General features: G+C 44.4%; 1 protein-coding gene across 4 annotated transcripts in view; it reads left to right on the forward strand.

Annotated features, from left to right (window-relative positions):
* Positions 1-2,534, forward strand: part of SMARCD1 (SWI/SNF related BAF chromatin remodeling complex subunit D1) — a 78,006-nt gene extending 75,472 nt beyond the window's left edge. For all 4 annotated transcript variants that reach the window (XM_069230679.1, XM_069230678.1, XM_069230680.1 and 1 more), the window contains one exon: positions 771-2,534. In XM_069230679.1, the coding sequence (XP_069086780.1) occupies positions 771-824 (54 nt within the window). In that variant the 3' untranslated portion in view covers positions 825-2,534. The remainder of the gene's footprint in view (positions 1-770) is intronic.
* The last annotated feature ends 23,929 nt before the right edge of the window (positions 2,535-26,463 follow it).

Consider the following 26,463-nt stretch of genomic DNA (forward strand, 5'->3'; position numbering starts at 1 on the left):
GGTTGCGTAGGAGAGTGTGGGGAGTTGCAGTATATTTGCACGTGCATGTTGCTATTGTGGCCTCCAGGACCCGTTGACAACATCTTTGTTCTTAATGGGCACCATCTTTAATAATATACAAAGATGTTTGTAAATTCTTAGCACACTCTGAAACACAATTTGAAAACTTGCTTAACAGTCTTTGTATTAATCACTATGAATGCTTTTTAGAGGAAAGGTTTTTGTCTGTTATTGTTGGTTGTCAAGCTTCCCGAGTTGCTAGCAGATGTGAAACATCATTGCGCCCTATGTAGGATTGTGCATGTGTGCAGTTTCTGCAGTTTTAAGTACCAGTAAGTGTATGCCACTTAACTTGGTGACCTTCAACAAGATGGTAACGAAGTGGACTTGCATCTGAAAATCATGTTGCCCTGATTTTACTTGACAACTGTAGATTGTCTAGTGTGTAGACCTAAAACTTGAGGTCTCTGTGGGACAGTGTTGGGATGCCGGACGTAAGGGGGGAGGGTCTGTAGTAGTGGAAGCAAGAACACTGGTGGCTTTTGGACTGAGGCGAGTATAAAGATGAAGGTTAAATTTAATCTGTTTCTTTTGCTAGGTGTTCTCAGTGATTTTTTTTAAAGTGGTTTCAGCATGCTGCACTAACTGTGAAGTGTGTGTTTTTGGTTGAATTATATAACAGGCAGATATAATGCAGCGAAATGAAAACAAGATGTTCAGTATATACCTGTTTCATGTGTCACTAACTGTTTTGAATCTTTCTCCCACAGGTGCAACAGAGGCGACAGGAGCTTGAGCAAGCTCTGGGAATCCGAAACACCTAAAATTAGGGACAGGTTGTTAGTGCTTCATTGAGCTGCCGGGCTATACGAGCCTACAGTTTATCGCCTTGGAAACGGCATGGGTGTGCCGCCTGACTCCAGCACTGACACCCATGTGATCACCTGGAAGCACACATGTGATCACAAGACACACATACCTCGACTCACCAGGACACTGGCTGAAGCTGTCACATTTTTTTTGTGGCTTTGTCTCCGTACCAGGCAGTTGGCGTCCCTGACGTTTTAAAACTTTCACCTAGTGGCTGCCACTCTTGCAAGTTAATTATCCTTTTCTTTACACTCAGATTGTTTCAGGAAGGATACAACTTTCTTGGGGCCTTGAAGAAGAAAAGTCTTTAAACCGCCCACTCTGGAACAAAGCCTTGTAGTTCTCTTCTGACACATGTCCACATTTGGACAGGCATGGAGACGGGCCAGCCACGACTCTGATATTCACTAGAACTGTCTTCTGCTGCTGTCTGGTTTCTTGGTTCACATTACTACACTGGTCAGTTTGACCTTGTCTAAACTGAGTGGTGTCTTGGTCTTGACACAACCTTAAGGTCTGTAGGGCAGTGTGAAAGGAGGGGATGGGGCACAGTTAAATGAAGCCGTTAGGATGTGTGAACTACATTTTATCCATTCCGAAAGGTGTAATTATTTGACCCATGTTAGTCGTGATATGTTGATTTTCCTTTGAGAATCTTCGTTTAGTGTGTGAGAATGTTGAATCTTTGCATCTTTAGTGTCTTGAATCTGAATGAGCCTGGTCAGCTGTTTAAAGCGGAAGATAAAGGGTGGCCGGATGTTTGGGGCAGTAGGTGAATGTTGATCCAAATACGTTTGAGCTTCTTAGGAGCTAGCAGTGAGCCTGCTATTCTAATGGATGACCTTCTTATGATGTTGACAAGTACATTTCAGTTTCTCATAAAATCCCAACCTACTGGTCAGTAATTGGCTGGTAGAGTTGTGTAGGAAGACGAATTTCCAGATCCAACTTTTCTAAAAGTGAGAGATTTTTTTCTTTAGAGTTATTCATTTTCGACTTACACAGTTGCTTTACGTTGACTCGTCACAGGTCTATTATCAGTCACAGTAATCAATGAGGCACGGCTTGATTTGCTTTTACTGCAGGCTTCAGTTCTAGGACAAAACACGCACCAGTAGTTTGCAGAATTACTTATCAATAGGTTTTTAGGTGAAATTGAATGTCAGTTTATTTACCACAACTGGTGGTAATCTTTCGGACCAAGCTGCTCCAGGCTTTTGAAATGGATAAACCACATTGGAAGGTGTGCTGGTCCTTTTTTTTTTAATGCTAGCACGCTCCTGCCTGATTTGAATCCGGTCACAAGATTTCTGGGTGCCTGCCTTAATAAAGCAACCCTTACTTTTTCCTGACTTTGAGTACCCCAAATTCCTTAACCCCTTAAAGGTCTTGATGGTGCTGTAAAGCTACCAAGGTGAAATGGAGTCCCTTTGTCTGTACTGACAAAGTAAGTGTGCCACTGGCCCCAAAGCTGGTATTCCTGAGATTGGATTCATACCTGGTGCCCCTGCCTGTCCTGTCATTTGTGCCTTGGTTCCATTAAAACTTGGATCCTGGCAAATGTCATGTTTTTATTAACTTAACATTGTTTTTTGATGGACCAAATTTATTTTGTACTTTTCCCTGGTAGACACACCTGTTTTAATAAAAATATCTAAAAGTGAGTCTTTTTTTTCCCCCTTGTGGATGACTTTGTTTCTGTATCAAAAATAGGAATCTGTCTCTCCAGCTGTAAGCAAGCCATCTTCTGTCTATCAGTGAGCAAAAGTTGTGCAAGTACTGAGGCTGCGCATGTGTCGCATCTGTTCCTTATCTTACTTTTAACATTGTGTTTAAGTTAGGCTGCTCTGGTCTCCTGAACTTTTGTGTTTTATTTTACATAGCAACCACACCTTCTCTGCGACCCCCACCATGTCGCTGGTGCCTCTGACAAGGTCGCCATCTATTGGCTACTCTCAGGAAGTTTGTCATTTTCAGGCCTTTGCTATTGTGATAGGGTACCTAAATAGCACTTGTTTAGCTTTTAAGAAAATAAGCAATGTCAGGTTTTAAGAGCTGAGTTATTACTAGTTGTTAATATAGAAGAAAAAAGGCGTTATTTAAAAAAACATGGGAAATGTGGTTTTGTAGCAGTGCAGAATCTTATTGTGAGAAAAGTGGATTATTGGAATGGTTGTGAGACATCACCAAGTAATTTCACTAATTGGTATCAGGCCCAGGTAAGTTTTTTTTTTAATCAAACCTTAGCTCAGTCGTGGGTAGCTGTGGCACAGAGCAGTCTGGATTAACTCACAAAGGGAAAAGTGTAAAGCATTTATCAGTACCAAAACCAGTCAGTAAGAATGACAGCAGAATAAAAAAAGAAAAACACTCCAATTTATAAAAAAATATATATATATATATATATATATATATATTCGGTGGCATGTGTAGCTGCAGATACACATGCTGTGCACATCCCGCCATCTGGTGTTGGGCTCGGAGTGTTAGAAGTTTTTTCTTCGAAGAAGTCTTTTTGAGTCACAAGATCGAGGGACTCCTCCCATTTCGGCTCCATTGCGCATGGGCGTCGACTCCATCTTAGATTGTTTTTTTTCCGCCATCGGGTTCGGACGTGTTCCTTTTCACTCCGTGTTTCAGGTCAGAAAGTTAGTTAGAATCTCGGAAAAATCGTCGGTATTGTTTGCGTTCGGTATCTGGTTAGTTATAACAGATCGACACCAACTTTTGAAGAGCTCCGGTGGCCCTTCAGGGTTTTTTCGATCCCCCCCGTCGGGGCCTGGTCGGCCCGGCCACGTGTCTCTTCAAGGCTGATGGAACGGACCCCATTCCGCTTCTGCCCAAAATGCCATAACAAGTATCCATATACAGATCAGCATCTGGTCTGTAACTTGTGTCTGTCTCCAGAGCACAAGGAGGATACCTGTGAAGCCTGTCGAGCGTTTCGGTCGAGGAAGACATTAAGAGACCGAAGAGCAAGAAGACTGCAGATGGCGTCGGCGCCGACAGGACAAGGGCGTTTCGAGGAGGAAGAAGAAACCTTCTCCATCCATGAATCGGACTCGGACGAGCTCGATCCCGAAGAAACACCAAAAACCGTGAGTAAGACATCGAAACATAAAACTCACGAGAAGACAACAAAAGCCCAGGGGACGCCACCGCCAACAGGCCATGGCTTAACCCGAAAGATAGGTGACCGATCATGAGCACCGTAAAAGGGCATGCATGTGGCGAAGTCATCCGACTCGGGTGGAGATACCGCCACACAGCAATCTCGGGCCCGAGACACCGGCCCGAACAGATTCGGCACCGAGACAGTGGCACCGAAATGGTTCGGCACCGAGAAACCACAACGCCGAAAATAAAGAAGGTTGCCTCGGAGCCCGAAAAGGCGACCGAAAAGATTTCGATTCCGAAACATCCAGCATCGGAACCGAAAACGGGTTCCTACACAGAGGAAAAGGGATTGTCCTTCTAGATGCAAGGACATAAGTTCGGAGAGGAACTTCAATCTGTTGAGCCAGACTACACTCAAAGAAGGCTACACATTCAAAAAGACACAGGGAAGATAAGCACTCTTCCCCCAATTAAGATGAAAAGAAGACTTGCCTTTAAAGAAAAGGACAAGCAGCCACAGGCAAAGGTGGCAAGACAAACAACTCCACCACCATCAATGCACACATCACCGGTAGCCACTCCACCACTGATGCAATCTCCGACTCATACTGCAATGAGTCCAGATGATCCTGATGCATGGGACCTTTATGATGCTCCTGTATCAGATAACAGCCCAGACTGTTACCCTACAAGGCCGTCGCCACCTGAAGACAGTACATCCTACACGTAGGTGGTCTCAAGGGCAGCTGCGTTTCATAACGTCACCTTGCATTCAGAACCAATTGAGGATGACTTTTTATTTAATACACTCTCCTCCACTCATAGCCAATACCAAAGCTTACCTATGCTCCCAGGAATGCTAAAACATTCAAAACAAATATTTCAGGAGCCTGTTAAAGGCAGAGCCATAACTCCAAGGGTGGAAAAAAAGCATAAGCCACCACCAACAGACCCTGTTTATCTTACGCAGCAATTAACACCAGATTCTGTGGTTGTTGGGGCAGCTCCGAAGGAAAGCAAACTCTCATACCTCGGGAGATGCACCACCTCCAGACAAGGAGAGTCGCAAATTCGATGCTGCGGGTAAAAGAGTTGCAGCACAAGCAGCAAACCAATGGCGTATTGCCAATTCACAAGCACTTTTGGCAAGATACGATAGAGCTCATTGGGACGAAATGCAGCATTTCATAGAACACTTACCCAAAGAGTTCCAGAAAAGGGCACAACAAGTGGTAGAAGAAGGACAAAGTATCTCCAATAATCCGATACGGTCATCAATGGACGCAGCAGATACAGCTGCAAGGACAGTAAATACTGCAATAACAATAAGGAGACACGCATGGTTGCGTACGTCAGGATTCAAGCCGGAAATACAACAAGCCGTGCTGAATATGCCCTTTAATGAACAGCAGTTGTTTGGGCCGGAAGTCGACACTTCTATTGAAAAACTCAAAAAAGATACTGATACCGCAAAAGCCATGGGCGCACTCTACTCCCCACAAAGCAGAGGCACATTTCGCAAAACACCATTTAGGGGAGGGTTTCGAGGTCAACCTACAGAGGCCACAACCTCACCAGCAAGGCCCACTTATCAAAGCCAATACCAGCGGGGAAGTTTTCGGGGGCAATATAGAGGGGCACAATTCCCAAAAAATAGAGGGAAGTTCCAAAACCCCTCAAAACAAACAGTGACTTCCAAGTCACACATCCCCAACACATAAAACACATAACACCTGTGGGGGGGGGGGGGGGGAGAGAGAGACTAACACAATTTTACAAACATTGGGAGGAGATAACAACAGACACTTGGGTACTGGCAATTATCCAGCATGGTTATTGCATAGAATTTCTCAAATTCCCTCCAAACGTGCCACCGAAAACACACAATATGTCAAAACGACATATAGATCTTCTAGGACTAGAAGTTCAGGCATTCCTACTAAAAGAAGCAATAGAATTAGTACCAGAACACCAGAAAGGAACAGGAGTTTACTCTCTGTACTTTCTCATACCCAAAAAAGACAAGACTCTGAGACCTATATTAGATCTCCGAACATTAAATACCTACATCAAATCAGATCACTTTAACATGGTGACATTACAAGACGTAATCCCACTACTCAAACAACAAGACTACATGACAACACTAGACTTAAAGGATGCATATTTCCATATACTGATACATCCTTCACACAGAAAGTACTTAAGGTTTGTATTCCAAGGAACACATTACCAATTCAAGGTGTTGCCATTCGGAATAACAACTGCGCCAAGAGTTTTTACAAAGTGCCTAGCAGTCGTAGCTGCACATATCAGAAGGCAGCAAATACATGTGTTCCCGTACCTAGACGATTGGTTAATCAAAACCAACACTCTAGAAAGGTGTTCACAACACACAAAGTATGTCATAGAAACCCTACACAAACTAGGTTTCTCAATCAACTACACAAAGTCACACCTTCTGCCGTGTCAAACACAGCAATACTTAGGGGCGACAATCAACACAGCAAAAGGGATTGCCACTCCAAGTCCACAAAGGGTTCAGGCATTTCACAATGTAATAAAGGCCATGTATCCAAATAAAAAAATACAAGTCAAAAAGGTGATGAAACTCCTAGGCATGATGTCCTCATGCATAGCCATTGTCCCAAACGCAAGGTTGCACATGCGGCCCTTACAATAGTGCCTAGCATCACAGTGGTCACAGGCACAGGGTCAAATTCTAGATCTGGTGTTGGTAGACCGCCAAACATACACCTCGCTTCAATGGTGGAACAGTATAAATTTAAACCAAGGGCGGCCTTTCCAAGACCCAGTGCCACAATACGTAATAACAGATGCCTCCATGATAGGGTGGGGAGCACACCTCAATCAGTAAAGCATCCAAGGACAATGGGACACTCACCAAAAACAGTTTCACATAAATCACTTAGAACTATTGGCAGTATTTCTAGCGCTGAAAGCATTTCAACCCATAATAAGCTACAATCACATTCTTGTCAAAACAGACAACATGACAACGATCTATTACCTAAACAAACAGGGAGGCACACACTCAACACAGTTGTGTCTCCTGGCACAGAAAATATGGCATTGGGCGATTCACAACCACATTCGCCTAATAGCACAATTGATTCCAGGAATTCAGAACCAGCTAGTGGACAATCTTTCCCGGGATCACCAACAGATCCACGAATGGGAGATTCACCCCCAAATACTGAATACTTACTTCCAGAGTTGGGGAACGCCACAAATAGATCTATTTGCAACAAAGGAAAACGCAAAATGCCAAAACTTCGCATCCAGGTACCCACAAGATCAGTCTCAGGGCAATGCGTTATGGATAAGTTGGTCAGGGATATTTGCTTACGCTTTTCCCCCTCTCCCACTCCTTCCATATCTAGTAAACAAGCTGAGTCAAAACAAACTCAAACTCATACTAATAGCACCAACATGGGCAAGGCAACCTTGGTACACAACACTACTAGACCTCTCAGTAGTGCCTCATGTCAAACTACCAAACATACCAGATCTGTTAACGCAACACAAACAACAGATCAGACACCCAAATCCAGCATCGCTGAATCTAGCAATCTGGCTCCTGAAGTCCTAGAGTTAGGACATTTAGACCTTACACAGGAATGTATGGAGGTCATAAAACAAGCTAGGAAACCTACCACTAGACATTGCTATGCAAATAAGTGGAAAAGATTTGTCTATTACTGCCACAATAATCAAATTCAACCCTTACACGCATCTGCCAAAGACATCGTAGGATACTTACTACATTTGCAATAATCAAAGCTAGCTTTTTCTTCCATTAAAATACATCTTACAGCAATTTCAGCTTACCTGCAAATTATGCACTCAACTTCTCTATTTAGAATACCAATCATAAAAGCATTTATGGAAGGTCTAAAGAGAATTATACCACCAAGAACACCACCAGTTCCTTCATGGAACCTCAACATTGTCTTAACACGACTCATGGGTCCACCTTTTGAGCCCATGCACTCTTGTGAAATGCAATACTTAACATGGAAAGTTGCATTTTTAATTGCCATCACATCTTTAAGAAGAGTAAGTGAGATTCAAGCATTTACCATACAAGAACCATTTATTCAGATACACAAGCATAAAGTAGTTCTACGAACAAACCCTAAATTTTTACCAAAAGTCATATCACCGTTCCACTTAAATCAAACAGTAGAATTACCAGTGTTCTTCCCACAGCCAGACTCTGTAGCTGAAAGAGCACTACATACATTGGACATCAAAAGAGCTTTAATGTACTACATTGACAGAACAAAACTAATTCGCAAAACAAAACAATTATTTATTGCTTTCCAAAAACCTCATACAGGAAATCCAATTTCTAAGCAAGGCATTGCTAGATGGATAGTTAAGTGCATTCAAACCTGTTATCTTAAAGCTAAAAGAGAACTGCCTATTACTCCAAAGGCACACTCAACTAGAAAGAAAGGTGCTACCATGGCCTTTCTAGGAAATATTCCAATGACAGAAATATGTAAGGCAGCTACATGGTCTATGCCTCATACATTTACCAAACACTACTGTGTAGACGTGCTAACAACACAGCAAGCCACAGTAGGCCAAGCAGTACTACGAACATTGTGTCAGACAACTTCAACTCCTACAGGCTGAACCACCACTTTTGGGGAGATAACTGCTTACTAGTCTATGCACAGCATGTGTATCTGCAGCTACACATGCCACCGAACGGAAAATGTCACTTACCCAGTATACATCTGTTCGTGGCATTAGTCGCTGCAGATTCACATGCGCCCACCCGCCTCCCCGGGAGCCTGTAGCCATTTAGAAGTTGATCTTGAACATCTGTATATTTGTAAATATATATATTACTTTAAACTACATTATGTACATACGTATTCACTCCATTGCATGGGCACTATTACTAGCATATACAACTCCTACCTCACCCTCTGCGGGGGAAAACAATCTAAGATGGAGTCGACGCCCATGCGCAATGGAGCCGAAATGGGAGGAGTCCCTCGATCTCGTGACTCGAAAAGACTTCTTCGAAGAAAAACAACTTGTAACACTCCGAGCCCAACACCAGATGGCGGGATGTGCACAGCATGTGAATCTGCAGCGACTAATGCCACGAACAGATGTACACTGGGCAAGTGACATTTTCCATATATTTTAGCCTTTAATTAGATACCAAAAAGGCAGAAATCAGAAGAAGGGAACCAGTTAATTTTGTAAGATTTTCATAACTCACTGCTTTCCAGTCTTAGCAGTAGTATATAAGCCTCAAACATGAGTGTCTGGGACAAAGTTATACAGTATTGGATCTTTAATAGATTTACATACTTGAATCATTCCCTGTTGTTGAAGTATGAGTCCTGCAGTACCATGGTAACAGTTTGTAAAACTATCAAAGCCTATAATGGCACTACACCATCAGTTTATTAGCCTGTCTTTGTCTTTTTAAAAAATGACCAAACTTCAACAATGACCAGTCAGTATGAAGGGAGTCTCCCTGAACTCAGCTCAGTTTTTCTTTTCAGGAAGCTATTCAGAGCTTTTTTTCTTCTACCATGTCCAACTCTAAAAGCCTTTTTCGTCCCTGCAAGACCTGTGGGAGTGAAAGGGTACATGTGGAAGACCCACATTAGAATTGCATTTACTTTGAGTGCAAAATAGGCCACACTTTCTCCACTAGAACAGTAAAAGACAAAAGATAGGCTCCTTTTGTGGCTGCAGAAAGCTGAAGCCCAGAGAACATCTTCTGACGAGGACAGGGCCACCTATAAATCTCACAAAAGGACCAGATCTTAGGAAAAGGAACTTTTGAGGAGAGCAGAGAATCCCTCAAAACCTATCATCAACTGAAGTACTCAAAGAAAAAGGTGAAACAAAAACAGTTCTTTTAGAGACATCCTTATCTGCTCCCTCTACACCTTCTACCTGAGATAAAGATTTCCCTCATGCCTCCTCTTCAGACACATCAAAAGTAAAAAATCTGCCTTTAAAATTCCATCGTCAACACCATCACCTTCGACTTCAAGAACATCGACCATCACTACTATGTCGTCATCAAAACCCTCAACAGCAAAAAGACGACAGCCCCCACCGATGTTCCCATCTTAACACTGTGGAGGCGACTAAAAGCACAGCTATGTGGTTGACAACAGCTCCTCCGATGCTACCTCTTCTGATGACTGCCTCACTGATGACCTCTGTTGACAATGATTCCGGTTACAACGGATGTTGAGGACAAACCTACCGTCAACGACATCGTAGACGAAGATCAAAATTACCAAGACATCATTCCAACCTAGAGTTTCTTCACAACCAACCTATTGCCTCTAATCCCAAGCCATCTATTGGATATTGAGGATTCTGATAGTGAGGCCCTGCTCGGGCAAGCTCATAGCCCCTCTGAACTTTACATCAAATGCCAGGAGGACAACTATGAGGAAGGACACAATTATCAGCCTTCTGCATACAGACACTCTAAACATTTCACATGGTATTCTGAACGGCCTCCTCCCCCCCCCCCCCCCCCCCCCCCCCCCAAAAAAAAAACCCAGTATGATTTCTTTATACACGTTCCTTGGTCCAGGATCTTCAGGCTATGCTGTCTGGCTATTGAAAGCGTTTTCCACAGAAGCCAGAAGAATGACACTGACAGCACCACAGCCTGCTTCTCCAGCCCCAACAGTCATTCCTCCACCTGCCACTCCCAGGTTGACGCCTCCGTCCCATAGCGCAGCACCACCTTGGAGCGGCCCATTTTTTTCAGATGACCGAGAGGAGAGTGAGCTTCTGGAGCCTCAATCTCCATCTGTTGATTGGGACGATTGTGATAACCACACCATCTCCATCTCCACAACATCCGGTTGTTTAGTCTCCAGAAGACATCAGAGGATTTCTCAACTATATGGAAAGGGCAGGAGCCAGATTGCATCTCCCCATAGCAGTCAAGCAGTCCAACTGCTTTATTTATGATTTTTAAAGAACAGACAAAGAAGTCGGGGTCATACCCTTAATTGAATATATCTGGCAAGAGGGTATCAAGATCATGAAGAACAGGCTACAGTGACAGCTGTTCTACTGCATATTGATCAAAAAAAATAATAGAGCCCTAGAGGTTTCCCCTGCATGCCTGACAGGACATCCCAGACCTGAGACTGTCATTTCCCAAGCGGCTCAATGCAGATCGAAAAAACAGTTTGCTCCAATATCATTACCAACAGATGGAGATGGGCATTGCCTAGGCACTATAGGCAAGAGGTTCTCCATCATATCTGCGATCACTGACAGAGCTGCCAACTCTGGCTATTCTAGGCCATTATAGCCTGCAGATGTGGTGAGACACCAGTACCTTACCATCATTGGAGCTCATCCCTGAAGATCAAAAACCTGATGCCAAAAAAGATCTTGCAAGAAGGTGAGCGCACCTCTGCCGTGGTTGACTGCGCAATGGACATTGCATCCACAGGATTCCAGCAACTTGCAGGTGCAGTTGTCTTTAGACACCAGGGATGACTTAAGGAAACTTCATTCAGACCTGAGGTTTAGTTGAAAATACTGGATATGGGATATGATGGGGACACACTTTTTGGCAAGCACACTGATGAAGTTTTTCTTGCCATTAACCCCTTCGCTGCCAGGCCTCTTTCTCCACCTCAGGTGGCAGGCATTTTTTGGGGGCTATTTGGGGCAGTTCGCACTTAGGCCCTCAACGTTTTATCCACATAAGCTACCCACACCAAATTTAAGTACTTTCATTCCAACATCCTAGGGATTCTAAAGGTGCCCAGAGTTTGTGAGTTCCCCTGGAAGGCACCGAGAAATTAATAAAAATACAGCAAAAATGTTGTTTGTTTTTTTGTGTTTGTTTTTTTCCCTGCAAATGGCATCAACAAAGGGTTTGCGGTGCTAAAATCACCATCTTTCAAGCTTTCAGGAACAGGCAGACTTTAATCAGAAAAACACATTTTTCAACACAATTTTGGCTTTTTACTGGGACATACCCCATTTTTACAATTTCTTTTTTTTGTGTGTGTTTTTAGCCTCCTAGTTAGTGACAGAATTGGGTGTGAAACCAGTGCTAGATCCCAGACAGCTAAACATTTGTAAAAAGTAGACAAAATTCTGAATCCAGCAAAGGATCATTTGTGTAGATCCTACAAGAAAATAACAGATGAAATAAAAATATATTGAAATTGAGGTGAAAAATACATTTTTCTCCACGTTTTACTCCGTAATTTGTTTCTGCAATGTCAGATTTTTCAAAAGCAATATACTGTTACATCTGCTGGTTGCGGGGATATATAGGGCTTGCAGGTTCATCAGTAACCCTAGGTACCCCGAGCCAATAAAGGAGCTGCACCTTGCAATGGGTTATCATTGTATACCGGTATATAGCTATTCATTTGGTGAAATATAGAGTGTGAAAAATGGGTATCAAGGAAACCTTTGTATTTCCAAAATGGGTACAAGATAAGGTGTTGAGAAGCAGTGGTTATTTGTACATCTCTGAATTCTGGGGGTCCCCATAATAGCATGTGAATTACAGGGCATTTCTCAAATAGACGTCTTTTTTACACACTGTCTTACATTTGGATGGGAAAAATGTAGAGGGACAAGGGCCAGTAACACTTGTTCTTCTATTCTGTGTTTCCCCAAGTCTCAGGATAAAACTGGTACCCCACTTGTGTGGGTAGTCCTAGTGCCCGCGACAGGAAACGCAACATGGACACATCACATTTTTACATTGAAACCTGACATGTTTTTTGAAAAGTGCCTAGATGTGCATTTTGGCCTCTAGCTCATCCGGCACCTGGGAAAACCTAGCAAACCTGGGCATTTCTGAAACTAGACACCTTGGGGAACCCAGGATGGTGTAATTTGTGGTGCTCTCACCAGGTTCTGTTACCCGGAATCCTTAGCAAACCTCAAAATTTGGCAAACAAAAAAAACACTATTCCTCAAATTTCGGTTCCGGAATCTGAGGGGAGCCACAAACTTACTTCTACCCAGCATTCCCTCAGGTCTCCTGATTAAAAATGGTACCTTACTTGTGTGGGTAGGTCTAATGCCCGCGACCGGAAGTGCCCCAAAACACCACGTGGACACATTAAAATTATCAAATACAAAACTGCTTGTTTTTGCGGAGGAGTGGCACCTGCGATTTTGGTCCTGGGCTCAGCAGCCATCTAGGGAAACCTACCAAACCCAGACATTTCTGAAAACTAGACACCCAAAGGAGTCCAGGGAGGTGTGACTTGAGTGGGATCCCCCAGTGTTTTTTTTTTGTTTGTTTGTTTTTTACCCAGAATCCTCAGCAAGCCTCAAATTTCTGTGTGGGATCACTGCACCAGCACACATTTCCTACCACCCAACGTTCCCCTCAGTCTCCCGGTATAAAATATACCTCACTTGTGTAGGTGGGCCAAGTGCCTGTGACAGGGAAGACCCAAAAACATGTCGAAATTGAGGGGGGAACCAGAGTGGGTCCAAAAGGGCGGTTTGGGGGAAAAAAAAAAAATTTTGTGCTGATAAGTGGGGCAGAATTTTTATCGGTAGAGATGTGACAATGCTGTGTGGTAGGAATTTTGTGGATTCCTGCAGATTCCGGAAGGTTCCATCACATAAATGTGGGGAAAATGTGTGATTTCAAGGAAAGTTTTGCAGGGCATTGTGGGTAGGAAAATGGTGCAGGTGCATGTGAAGCACACCACCCTGGACTCACCCAGATGTTTAGTTTTCAGATGTGTCTAGGTCTCGTAGATATTTCGACATGGCAGCGCCCCAATATCCAAAATGTGAAGCCCTCACCATTCTAAGTGGGACGATTTTGAGAGTTAGCCAAGCTCTCATGGCCCAAATGTCTTAACCAAAACCCAAAATAATCAAATGTCCTCTTGCTTGCCATGGGATAAGATGTTTTAGTGTGCGTGGGAAGAGCTGAAAGACTGTTACCCCCTTCAGTTGGGGTGGGGGCATAACCATGCCCATACTGGTTGGTAGCCATAACCCCACTATTTACTTTTTTTTTTTTTAATTCCCTGGCATCATAGTAGGCTTTCTGCCCCTCCCTCCGGGGAGTGGATCAGGGGTAATTGCCCCATCTGCACCCCTGTGGGCAGAACAACTTTGTCCCCATTTATTTGAGGTAGGGGTTCCCACACTCTTTTTTGGAAAAAAGAAATCTTCACTGGTCATTGCTGGGCTTTCTACCCCTCGTAGGGGCAGATAGGCCTTACACAAATAGGCCAATCTGCTTGCGGGGGGGGGCAGAAATGGCCGACAGTAAGGTGCCCCCAAGGGGAGTGACCCTTGCCCAAGAGGCAGCCTCCCCAAACAAAACACAGACACACACCAATCCCTGGTGTCTAAGTGGTTCCTGTGTCTCCCACCCTAACCTTCCCCCACCCAATCCCGGGGCAGAAATGGCCTAGAATAAGTTTGACACCCCTACCCGGGGAGTGACCCTTGCCTAAAATTGCCCACCAGGGGAGCGACCCTTCATTGTTTTTGTAAAGAAAAAAAGAAAAACCCTGGTGTCTAGTGGCTTATTAGCATCCCAACCCCGGGGCAGATCGGCCTTATTAAAATAGGCCTATCTGCCCTCGGGGCAGAAATGGCCTAATAAATGATTGGCCCCCAGGGCAGCGACCCTTGGGGTCGCTTTCCTTAATTTTTGTTAAAAAAAAAAAAAAAAAAAAAGAAAGAAGAAAAATACCTGTGCTGCCCAGGACGTAACCATTACGTCCCAGGCACCCAATGGGTTAAGACAGATACTGACGCGGCTAAATCCCTCGGATCCCTGCAGTATAGGAAGTTGACCTTTCAAGACGCACGGGGCGGTCATGGTTCCTTCACCTATAGAGGCGTACGCCAGAGCTCCCAGCAGTATCCACCCTATCAACCCAGTACAGGATTCATATCAGCAACGATATACCACCAGCCATCTACAGCAGGTGTCTCCAAACAAAGAGCACGCTGAAACTGACACATCAGACCCGAGATACAAGTCACAAGCAATGACCTCATCCAGGTACCAGCTACGCAACCTTCTTATTCCATAGGTGCTAACATCTCCAAGCATCTCCATCATTGGGAGAGCATCATATCCGACAAACTGGCATTGTACCTTGTCACCTATGGCCATACCTTGGAATTTATGGGGAACCACCAAACAATCCACCTACGGGATTGCACCCCTTCATCTTCACTTACTAAAAAAACAGCCCTAATGTTTTCCAAGGAAGCAATGGAGAGAGTTCCAATTTCTTAGAAGGGAAAAAGATTTCTATCCCTGTTTTTCTTTGTATGCGAGAAATCAGGGGAATGGAGACCTATCCTAGATCTCCTGAAGATAATCCGGTTTCTTTGCAAACAATCGTTTCAGGTGATTACTCTCTCTGGCATCCTCCACCGACTAAACAGCAGGGACTGCATGACCTCTCTCGGCATAAAACACGCATATTTCCATATCCACATTCATCCCAAACACCGTAAATTCCTCAGTTTCACTGCAGCTGGTAGCCATTACCAATTCAGAGTTCTTCCATTTTGCCTCAAGCCAGCCCCTTGCATATTTATCAAATGCTTGGCCCCGGTGGCAGCCACTCTCAAAAAGCAAGGTCATCCGGTATTCCCTTACCTAGACAACTGCCTACTAAAAGCTTCAACTCCAAGGCACGGAGCCAAAGCCACAAAAGCCTGCCTGTCGCTGTTTCTCAAACTGCGTCCCAACGTGAACCGGCAAAAGTCCTCAAGTGCCCCACATTTCTATGAGCTTACCTAGATGCATTTCAGAACAAAGCCAACTTCTTGCAGGAAAGACAAGCGAGACTAGAAGACGGCTTGCAAAATATCAGGAAAAAAGTATGTTTCGGTGTGACTATTCAAGTCACTCCCAGGCTCTTCCACTATCAATTTAGTCCCATTCACACACCAAGATTAGTTAATTAGATCATTACAAGAACTACAGCCTCAATGGATCCAACCGCAAGGCTCCGTCGAGGACTTGATATTCATAATCCCAAGGATGATAGACACGTTAAGATGGTGGTCTCACAAGCTTCATCTATCACAAGGCCTCACATTTCTGCCATTGTTTCTCGATTTCGTAATCACCATGGTGCTTCCATTAATGGCTGGGGAGGCCACTTAAGGACCTACAAATCTCAGGGAATTGGTCAGCAGGTCAACAGAATATGCACATCAACAGGCTGGCAATAAGTCATTTTCTCAACCTACAAGCTTTTCTTCCAAGAATAGCAGAATCTTCAGTGCTGATCAATGCGGACAACATGATTAACATGTATTACATCAACAATCAAGGAGGAACCAAATCCCTAACAATATCTCACAAAGCCCAGGGGCTATGGAGTTGCCTCACGACCCACAAAATGTCCCTGAAGGCCGAACACGTCAGGAGTGCACAACACTCAAGTGGACACCCTCCGCATGTGTAAGGAAATGCCTCCTTGGCATGGTTACCCCCTGACCTTTTGCCTTTGCTGATGCCAAGTTATGATTTGAAAGTGTGCTGAGGCCTGCTAACCAGGCCCCAGCACCAGTGTTCTTTCCCTAAAACTGTACCTTTGTTTCCACAATTGGCACACCCTGGCATCCAGGTAAGTCCCTTGTAACTGGTACCCCTGGTACCAAAGGCCCTGATGCCAGGGAAGGTCTCTAAGGGCTGCAGCATGTCTTATGCCACCCTGGGGGACCCCTCACTCAGCACAGACACACTGCTTGCCAGCTTGTGTGTGCTGGTGGGGAGAAAATGACTAAGTCGACATGGCACTCCCCTCAGGGTGCCATGCCAGCCTCACAATGCCTATGGCATAGATAAGTCAACCCTCTAGCAGGCCTTACAGCCCTAAGGCAGGGTGCACTATACCATAGGTGAGGGCATAGGTGCATGAGCACTCTGCCCCTATAGTGTCTAAGCAAAACCTTAGACATTGTAAGTGCAGGGTAGCCTTAAGAGTATATGGTCTGGGAGTCTGTCATACACGAACTCCACAGCACCATAATGGCTACACTGAAAACTGGGAAGTTTAGTATCAAACTTCTCAGCACAATAAATGCACACTGATGCCAGTGTACATTTTATTGTGAAATACACCCCAGAGGGCATCTTAGAGATGCCCCCTGAAACCATACCCGACTTCCAGTGTGGGCTGACTAGTTTTAGCAGCCTGCCACACACCAGACATGTTGCTGGCCACATGGGGAGAGTGCCTTTGTCACTGTGGCTAGTAACAAAGCCTGTACTGGGTGGAGGTGCTTCTCACCTCCCCCTGCAGGAACTGTAACACCTGGCAGTGAGCCTCAAAGGCTCACCCCCTTTGTTACAGCGCCCCAGGGCACTCCAGCTAGTGGAGATGCCCGCCCCCCTCCGGCCACGGCCCCACTTTTGGCGGCAAGGCCGGAGGAGATATTGAGAAAAACAAGGCGGAGTCACTGGCCAGTCAGGACAGCCCCTAAGGTGTCCTGAGCTGAGGTGACTGACTTTTAGAAATCCTCCATCTTGCAGATGGAGGATTCCCCCAATAGGATTAGGGATGTGTTTCCCCCCCCCTCCCCTCCCCTCCCCTCTGGGAGGAGGCACAAAGAGGGTGTAGCCACCCTCAGGGCTAGTACCCATTGGCTACTTAACCCCCAGACCTAAACACACCCCTAAATTGAGTATTTAGGGGCTCCCAGAACCAAGCAAGATAGATTCCTGCAACTTGAAGAGAAGGACTGCTGACCTGAAAGCCCTGCAGAGAAGACTGAGACACCAACTGCTTTGGCCCCAGCCCTACCGGCCTGTCTCCCCACTTCAAGAAAAACTGCAACAGCGACGCGTTCCACAGGGTCCAGCGACCTCTGAAGCCTCAGAGGACTACCCTGCATCTAAAAGGACCAAGAACTCCAGAGGACAGCGGCTCTGCTCCAAAGAAGAAACAACTTTGAAACAAAGAAACAACTTTAAAAGGACTCCACATTTTCCGCCAGAAGCGTGATACTTTGTACTCTGTACCCGACGCCCCCGGCTCGACCTGTGGAGAAACACTACAGGGAGGACTCCCTGGCGACTGCGACCCTGTGAGTAGCCAGAGTTGACCCCCCTGTCCCCCCAGCGACGCCTGCAGAGGGAATCCAGAGGCTCCCCCTGACCGCGACTGCCTGCTTCCAAGAACCCGACGCCTGGTAAAGACACTGCACCCGCAGCCCCCAGGACCTGAAGGATCTGACCTCCAGTGCAGAAGGGACCCCCAGGTGGCCCCCTCCCTTGCCCAGGTGGTGGCTACCCCGAGGAGCCCCCCAACCCCCACCTTGCCTGCCTGCTTCGCTGAAGAGACCCCTGGGTCTGCCATTGAAACCTATTGCGAACCCGATGCCTGTTTGCACACTGCACCCGGCCGCCCCCGTGCCTCTGAGAGTGTACTTTTGTGCTGACTTGTGTCCCCCCCCTGGTGCCCTACAAAACTCCCCTGGTGTGCCCTCTGAAGTCGCGGGTACTTACCTGCTGGCAGACTGGAACCAGGGCACCCCCTTCTCCATTGAAGCCTATGCGTTTTGGGCACCACTTTGAACTCTGCACCTGACCGGCCCTGAGCTGCTGGTGTGGTAACTTTGGGGTTGCTCTGAACCCCCAACGGTGGGCTACCTTGGACCCAACTTTGAACCCTTTAGGTGGTTTACTTACCTGCAAAACTAACAAACACTTACCTCCCCAAGGAACTGTTGAAATTTGCACTGTCTAGTTTTAAAATAGCTTATTGCCATTTTTGTGAAAACTGTACATGCTATTTTGCTGATTCAAAGTTCCTAAGTTACCTAAGTGAAATACCTTTCATTTGAAGTATTACTTGTAAATCTTGAACCTGTGGTTCTTAAAATAAACTAAGAAAAGATATTGTTCTATACAAAAACCTATTGGCCTGGAATTGTCTGAGTTTGTGTTCCTCATTTATTGCCTGTGTGTGTACAACAAATGCTTAACACTACCCTCTGATAAGCTTACTGCTCGACCACACTACCACAAAATGGAGCATTAAAATTATCTCTTTTTGCCACTATCTTACCTCTAAGGGGAACCCTTGGACTCTGTGCATGCTATTTCTTACTTTGAAATAGTGCATACAGAGCCAACTTCCTACAGCATGGATGAAGAAAATTGCCGCAAGGGGAAGCTGGACCAAAGACAGCTGGACAAAATATTTTCACAATGAGAGATCCTAGCACTGGATCTGTTCACCACAGACAGCAATGCTAAATGCCAGTTCTATGCCAGTCGATACTCCCGAGGGTCATGGGGGGGGGGGGAATGCCCTTTCGATACAATGGTCTGGAATATATGCACATGCTTTTCCCACTGATTCCCACGGTCCTCAGCAAGATAAAAGCTGAACACTGTCACCTTATTCTAATTACTCCCAAGTGGCCCAGGCAACACGGGTACACAGAACTCAGTTTGCCGTCGGTGGCGTTTTATACTCCTTCCAAAGATTCAAACTCTTCCTGACAATGAATCAGGGCCAAATATTACATCCTGAACGAGCTTCTCTACATTTACACCCATGCCTCCGGAGTTCTGTGAATTTCGAGACTTCAACATCACTCAAGAATGCAAAGGGATCATATCCAAAGTAAGAGTGGAAGGCACGAACAAGACGTACAGGTTAAAGTGGACAAGGTTTTGTTCCTGGTGTCAACAAAATGATTTACACCCGTTCGAAGCCTCTCCAGAGCATATTTTGCCGTATCTCCTATCACTGGCCAAATCCGGCCTTGCTTAGGCTTCTGTACAAGTCCACCTGGCTGCAATTTCAAGGTACAGGTGATCTGCACAGACTCTATCTCTGTGTTCCACAAAACTCGTTAAGCAATTTATGACTGGGTTGTTTAGAACTTTCCCGCAAGTGCAGTCTCCTCCTCCGGAACAGCATCTCAAAGTGGTCTTCGGGAAAAGATAAAAATCTCCTTTTGAACCCATTCATAAGACTGAGCTAAAGTTCCTCTCATGGAAAGTTCCTCTGTTACTGGCTCCAACATCTACCAGAAGGGGTAGTAAGATCCAAACCCTGACTACCCAAGAACCTTTCCTACATTTCACTGACAAGTTTGTACTTTTCAGAACAAATCCAAAATTTATTCCGAAGGTTCCTTCTCAGTTCCATCTCAATAAACCGATAATTCTTCGAAAAAATGTTTCCTAGTCCAGCCACACCAACAGAAATAACTTTACACATGTTGAACATTAAACAATGTCTCAAATTTTACCTTCATTGTACCAAACATATTTGCAAGACGGATCAATTGCTAGTCTCTTATGGACAAGGACACCAATGGACTGCCGTGACGAAAACTACGATAGCACAATGGATTTCAGCAGCGATTCAGTTTTGCCACTCTAAAGTGGGCAAACCTCTAACAAAAAGAGCTAAAGCGCACTCTACAAGGGCAGTATCCACTTCTGCTGCTCTGTTTGCAGGCAATACTGCTGGCCATGATGTGCCGTTCTTTGACATGGAAGAGCACCCACTCCTTCACGCAGCACTACTGCCTCAGATCGACACAGCACAATGATGCAGCCGTTGGACAAGTGGTGCTATGCCATCTTTTTCGAAAAGGGAAGCCTCTTTCAATAGAGATGTTTCATTCATGATACATTCAAATGCTTTTCAGATTGCTGTATATTCCTGATTGTCTAATTTTATTTATCGAACTGTTTTAGGTATGCATACTTATGATTTCCATGTATATTAATGTGTATAGTTATAATTACATACCCATATATAGATATTTTACGTTAAATTGTTTATCAGTGTTTTTTTTTTGTTTTTTTTTATTTACCCACCATCCTCTAAAGGTACATCTTTTGCCTACAATAGTTTAAATAAGTTACCTGTAACTGCAGTTACCCAATATTTGTATCTTCCATAGATTCACATGCGACCCACCCTTCTTTCCTGAGAGTCTCCCCTTGTGACTAGGGATGTTATTCCTACTTGTGCTTGAAAATATGAGCGATTCTGCCTCTCTAGGGAGTGTCTAGAGGGTGACTGCACTTGATTTGGTGGTTGTTGAAGTTTTTTTTATTTTTATAAAGGGTATCGAAAGTATTATACTGATAGCCTAGTGCAGTAGTTCTGTCAAGAACCATCAAAAATGCCATGCAACAACTGTAAAACGAAAGAGAAAAGCAGTAGGAGTATGTGTAACGAAGTATCCACAATGGAAAAGGCAAAGTCAGTGTTGGAAGATGGTTTGCCTGAGTCGTGCTGCATGTGTTGCAAAGGAAATGCAGAAACGAGAAATCCAAGATGGCCGATGAGTAGTCCAAGGGCTCAATTACAGTTCTAGTGTTGCATTCAGTTTTGGTTGCTACAATACGCGCAAGCCGCTAAAGAGCTTCACTCTTAACTGAGACCTGACAGGTATCCAGATGTGTGAGAAGAGCGCTTGTTATGAGGTAAAAGTTTTGAGGCAAATTCCGCTTTGCACGCTTTCTGAAGGACAATTCAAGTTTAACCTTTCAATAATATGTAACCATTAGAAACAAGTCAAACGTTTGTTATGAGGAGAAGTTTTCTTTGAGGCGAGTTTCGTTCACATGTTATAAAAAGGACAATTCAACTTCACCTGTCGATAAATTTGACATTTACGAACAAATCCTGTGAGGAAAGAATTATCGAGCAGATTTGAGAAAACCTTGTTGGTTATAGGTTTTAAAAAACATCCTACAAATATTCCAAATATATTCAACATTCAATCTGACCAAATTATTTTGTGACTATCAAAACAACCAGAATTCAAAAACTGAATTAACCTTTAGTAATTCAAAGAAGTTAGGGAAATACACAGGATACAAAGACTTTTCAAATCAAAACCCCTTTATTTGGTTCTACCTACATATATATGTTCGATGGCATGTTTAGCTGTAGATACACATGCTATGCATATCTCTTCCGACATTTAGTGTTGGGCTCGGAGTGTTACAAGTTGTTTTTCTTCGAAGAAGTCTTTTCGGAGTCACGGTATCGAGTGACTCTTCTCGGTTACAGTGCGCATGAGCATCGACTCCATTGTTAGATTGTTTTCTTTCCACTGTCGGGTTTGGGCGCGTTTCCTCTTGCTCCGAGATTTTGAATCAGAAAACCTACTTATTCGTCATTATTATTTTGATTGTTTTTCCCATCTAGCATCGAACCGGTAGTACCATCAGAACCTTCATTTCCCCACTTCGGGGTGTGTGCGCCCAACTCTGGCCTACCGTGTGGAAAGCCTGATGGAACGGACTCCATTGCGATTCTGCCCTCGGTGCCGCGCGGAGCATCCCTATACAGACCAACACCTGGTTTGTAATTTGTGCCTTTATCCAGACCATCGGGAGGAAGATTGCGAGGCCTGTTGATCGTTTCAATCAAAGAAGACCTTGAGAGATTGCAGGGCCCGAAGACTGGAAATGACATCAAAAAGCACCGAACATCTCCACGTCATGGAGGAAGAGCAGGTGCAGACGGCAGTCTCCATCCGAGACACTGACTCTGAACAAGAGTTGGAAGACGATAGACCCATCACAGCTGGCCAGCATGAGAGTACGTCTGCCCCTACACCCTTACATAAAAAACCTCCCAAGGCCTTGGGTACCCCACAGCCGAAAAGCCATGGTTTGGCCTGAAAAAAGACTGTTGGCGACCGACCGTCGGCGATGGTGCTGAAAAAGGCCACTCCTCCGTCCACCTCTGAGTCTATTTAAATTGGTTAAAGCTTCCACTTCAGGCTCAAGTAAACGACCTCGTGCATCGGAGTCGAAAATTCGGCACAGTTTTGGAGCCAGAACAATCGACTACTTTTTTGGGACAGAAAAAGATCCAACTTTGAAGCTGTAAAAATCCTCATACACCGAGGATCAGGAACTTTTGAGAAAATGAAAGCAAATCTCAAAGCCCATGCTGGAATCTCACAAAGCTTCTGAAGAAGAGACTGCGATTGAGCCAATATTAGAGGTTATGGATGAAAGACAATTGAGAATCCATATACATAAGGAGACTTGACAAATCATCACTGCACCTTCTTTAAAGACTAAAAGAAAGCTGGCTTTTTAAGAGGAGTTGGACTCTGGTCAACCACCAGTAAAAGTGCAGAAACAAAAGAGGTACCTCTCCCTACTTCTCCTCTTCACTCTCCACAGCATTCTTTTTCACCTCACAATATTTGACCACCATTGCCTTCTCCAACGCATTCATTATATTCACATGGCGATACAGTAGACCCATGGGATCTCTGACTGATCCCATTCCGGACAACGATCCAGACCTCTACCCATCTAAACCTTCTCCAGAAGACACCACTGCCTACACTCAAGTAATCTCTAGGGCAGCGGATTATCATGGAGTGCTTATGCATTCTGAACCCCTGGAAGAAGACTTTTTCTATTTAACACACGGTCTTCCACGCACTCCAGGTACCAGTGTCTCCCAATGTTGCCTTGAATGGGTAAACATGCTGAGCACATTTTTAATGAGCATGTCAAAGCTAGAGTCATCACTCCTTGGATTGACAAAAAATATAAGCCTGCCCCTACAGACCCAGACTATATCACACATCAGGTCCCTCCAGACTCAGTGGTATTCAGTGCGGCAAGGAAAAGAGCAAACAGACAGTCATCAGAAGACGCACCTCCTCCTGATAAGGAAAGTAGGACATTTGACGCAGCTGGCAAGAGTCACCACACAAGCGGCTAACCAATGGAGAATTGCCAATTCTGAGGCACTTCTAGACCGATATGACAGGGCCCATTGGGACGAGATGCAAGATCTCATACAGCCCCTCCCAAAGGAGCATCAAAAGAGAGGCCAACAGGTTGTGGAAGAGGGACAGGCTATAAGCAATAACCAGATAAGGTCTGCCCTCGATGCTGCTCATACAACAAGGAGTGTCAATACTGCCATTACAATTAGAAGGCATGCATGGCTACGCTCCTCTTGTTTCAAACCAGAAATTCAACAAGCAATGCTTAATATGCCTTTTGACAAGAAACATCTATTCAGCACAGAAATAGACACCACTAATGAAAAACTGAGAAAAGACTCAGATACTGCGAAAGCCATGGGGGTTTTAAATACCAGCCATATAGAGGCTCCTTTCATAGACCCCAGTTTAGAGGAGGCTTTAAGCCACAGTCCTCTGATGCTTCTACCTCCCAGACAAAGAAGGGACAACAAACCCAATATCAAAGAGGGGAGTTTAGATGGTCCTATAGAGGACAATATTTTAGGAACAGAGGCAAGTTCCAAAACCTCAAAGCAAGCCACTACACCCCCTAAGCAGTGACTTCCTTCCACTCCACACTTCTCCTGTGGGGGGGAAGACTACAGCAATTCCACTCTCATTGGCAAAATATCGCCACAGACAATTGGGTATTATCAATTATCTGTAATGGCTATTGCCTTGAATTAATCTCCACCCCTCCAAACATTCTACCACGATACCACAAATTGTCCCCAGAACACAGCGTTCTGTTGCAACAAATCAGGTACAATCTATGCTATTGAAACAAGCAATAGAATTGGTTCCACATTCTAAAGAAGGAAGAGGAGTTTACTCACTATACTTCCTCATTCCCAAAAAAGACGGCACCCTCAGGCCCATCTTGGACCTCTGGCCTCTCAATCTATACATCCTGTCAGAACATTTTCACAAGGTAACTCTGTCTTTGTAGTAGTGGAATGACATCCTGCAAAGTTACATCACTGCTTTAGACCTCAAAGATGCGTATTTCCACATACTCATCCATCCAGCTCACAGAAAATACCTCTGGTTCGTCATAGCAGGAAAACATTACCATTTCAAAGTGCTGCTGTTCGGTATAACTGCTCCAAGTGTTTTCACAAAGTATCTAGCAGTAGTAGCAGCCTACTTAAGAAGACAACACATCCACGTCTTTCCATTTCTAGACGATTGGCTAATAAAATCAACCAATTTTACACAATGCCAACAACACACTCATTATAAGATCGAAACCTTGCATACGCTAGGGTTTACTCTCAATTACCAAAAATCACATCTTTAACCAGCACAAGTATAACCTTACCTAGGTGCGAACCTAAATACTCAAAAAGCCCCAGCTTATCCAAATCCACAAAGGATACAAGCTTTCCAAAATCTCATACCACAAATACAGCCAAATCAACAATATACTGTAAGATTTAGCATGAAGATTCTAGAGATGATGGCATCTTGCATAGCTATAGTTCCATATGAAAAACTAAACGTGAGACCCTTACAACAGTGTCTCTCACAAAAATGGTCTCAAGCACACAGTCCACTTCAAGATCTAGTATTGATGGACCAGCAAACACATATGTCCCTTCAGTGGTGGAATCTCAGCAATCTAATGAAGGGGCAATCATTTCAAGACCCTGTGCCTCAGAACATAATCACAACAGACGCATCCATGATAGGTTGGGGAGCTCATCTCAACAATCATACCATTCAAGGGGAAAGGGATGCCAAGCAGAAACGGTTTAACATAAACCACCTAGAATCATCAGCTTTATTTCTTGCCCTAAAAGCGTTTCAACCGCTTCTCAAACAGAAGACTGTTCTAATAAAAACAGACATGACAACCATGTAATACCTCAACAAACAAGGTGGGACGCCCTCATCGCAACCGTCCCTACTAGCCCAAACAATATGGAAATGGGCAATTCACAATCACATTCATCTGTTAGCACAATACATTACAGGAATAGACAATCAGCTGGCAGATCTCCTAAGCAGAAATCACCAACAAACACACAAATGGGAGATTCAATCCCAAGTACTTCAAAAGTACTTTCAAAAGTGGGGAACACCAGAGATAGATCTATTCGCAACATGTGAAAATACAAAATGCCTAAACGTCGCATCCAGACTCCCACATTCTCTATCCAAGGGCATTGCTCTATGGATCAATTGGTCACGGATATTTGCTTACGCTTTTCCCCCTCTCCCACTCCTTCCCTTTCTGGTCAGCAAACTACGTCAAACATCACTCACCATGATTCTAATAGCACCAACATGGGCACACCAGCACTGGTACACAACACTCCTAGATCTGTCTGTAGTACCTCATTCCAAACTCCCAAACAGACGAGACTTGTTAGCACAGAACAAAGATCAAATAAGACACCCAAACCACAATGCTCTCAAACTAGCGATTTGGCGCCTGAAGTCCGAGTTTGGGTACCTAAAGCTTCCACCAGAATGTATGGAAGTAATTAAACAAGCGTGTAAACCTACTACTAGACAATGTTACGCAAATAGGTGGAAAAGATTTGTCTACTACTGTCAATCTAAAAACACTGATCCACTTACAGCATCTATACAAGATATTGTATGCTATTTACTTCATTTGCAAAAATCGAATTTAGCTTTCTCAGCCATCAAGATACACCTTACTGCAATATCTGCAGACTTAGACTA

The sequence above is a fragment of the Pleurodeles waltl genome, chromosome 4_2 (assembly GCF_031143425.1).
Source record: "Pleurodeles waltl isolate 20211129_DDA chromosome 4_2, aPleWal1.hap1.20221129, whole genome shotgun sequence".
NCBI classification, from domain to species: Eukaryota; Metazoa; Chordata; class Amphibia; order Caudata; family Salamandridae; genus Pleurodeles; species Pleurodeles waltl.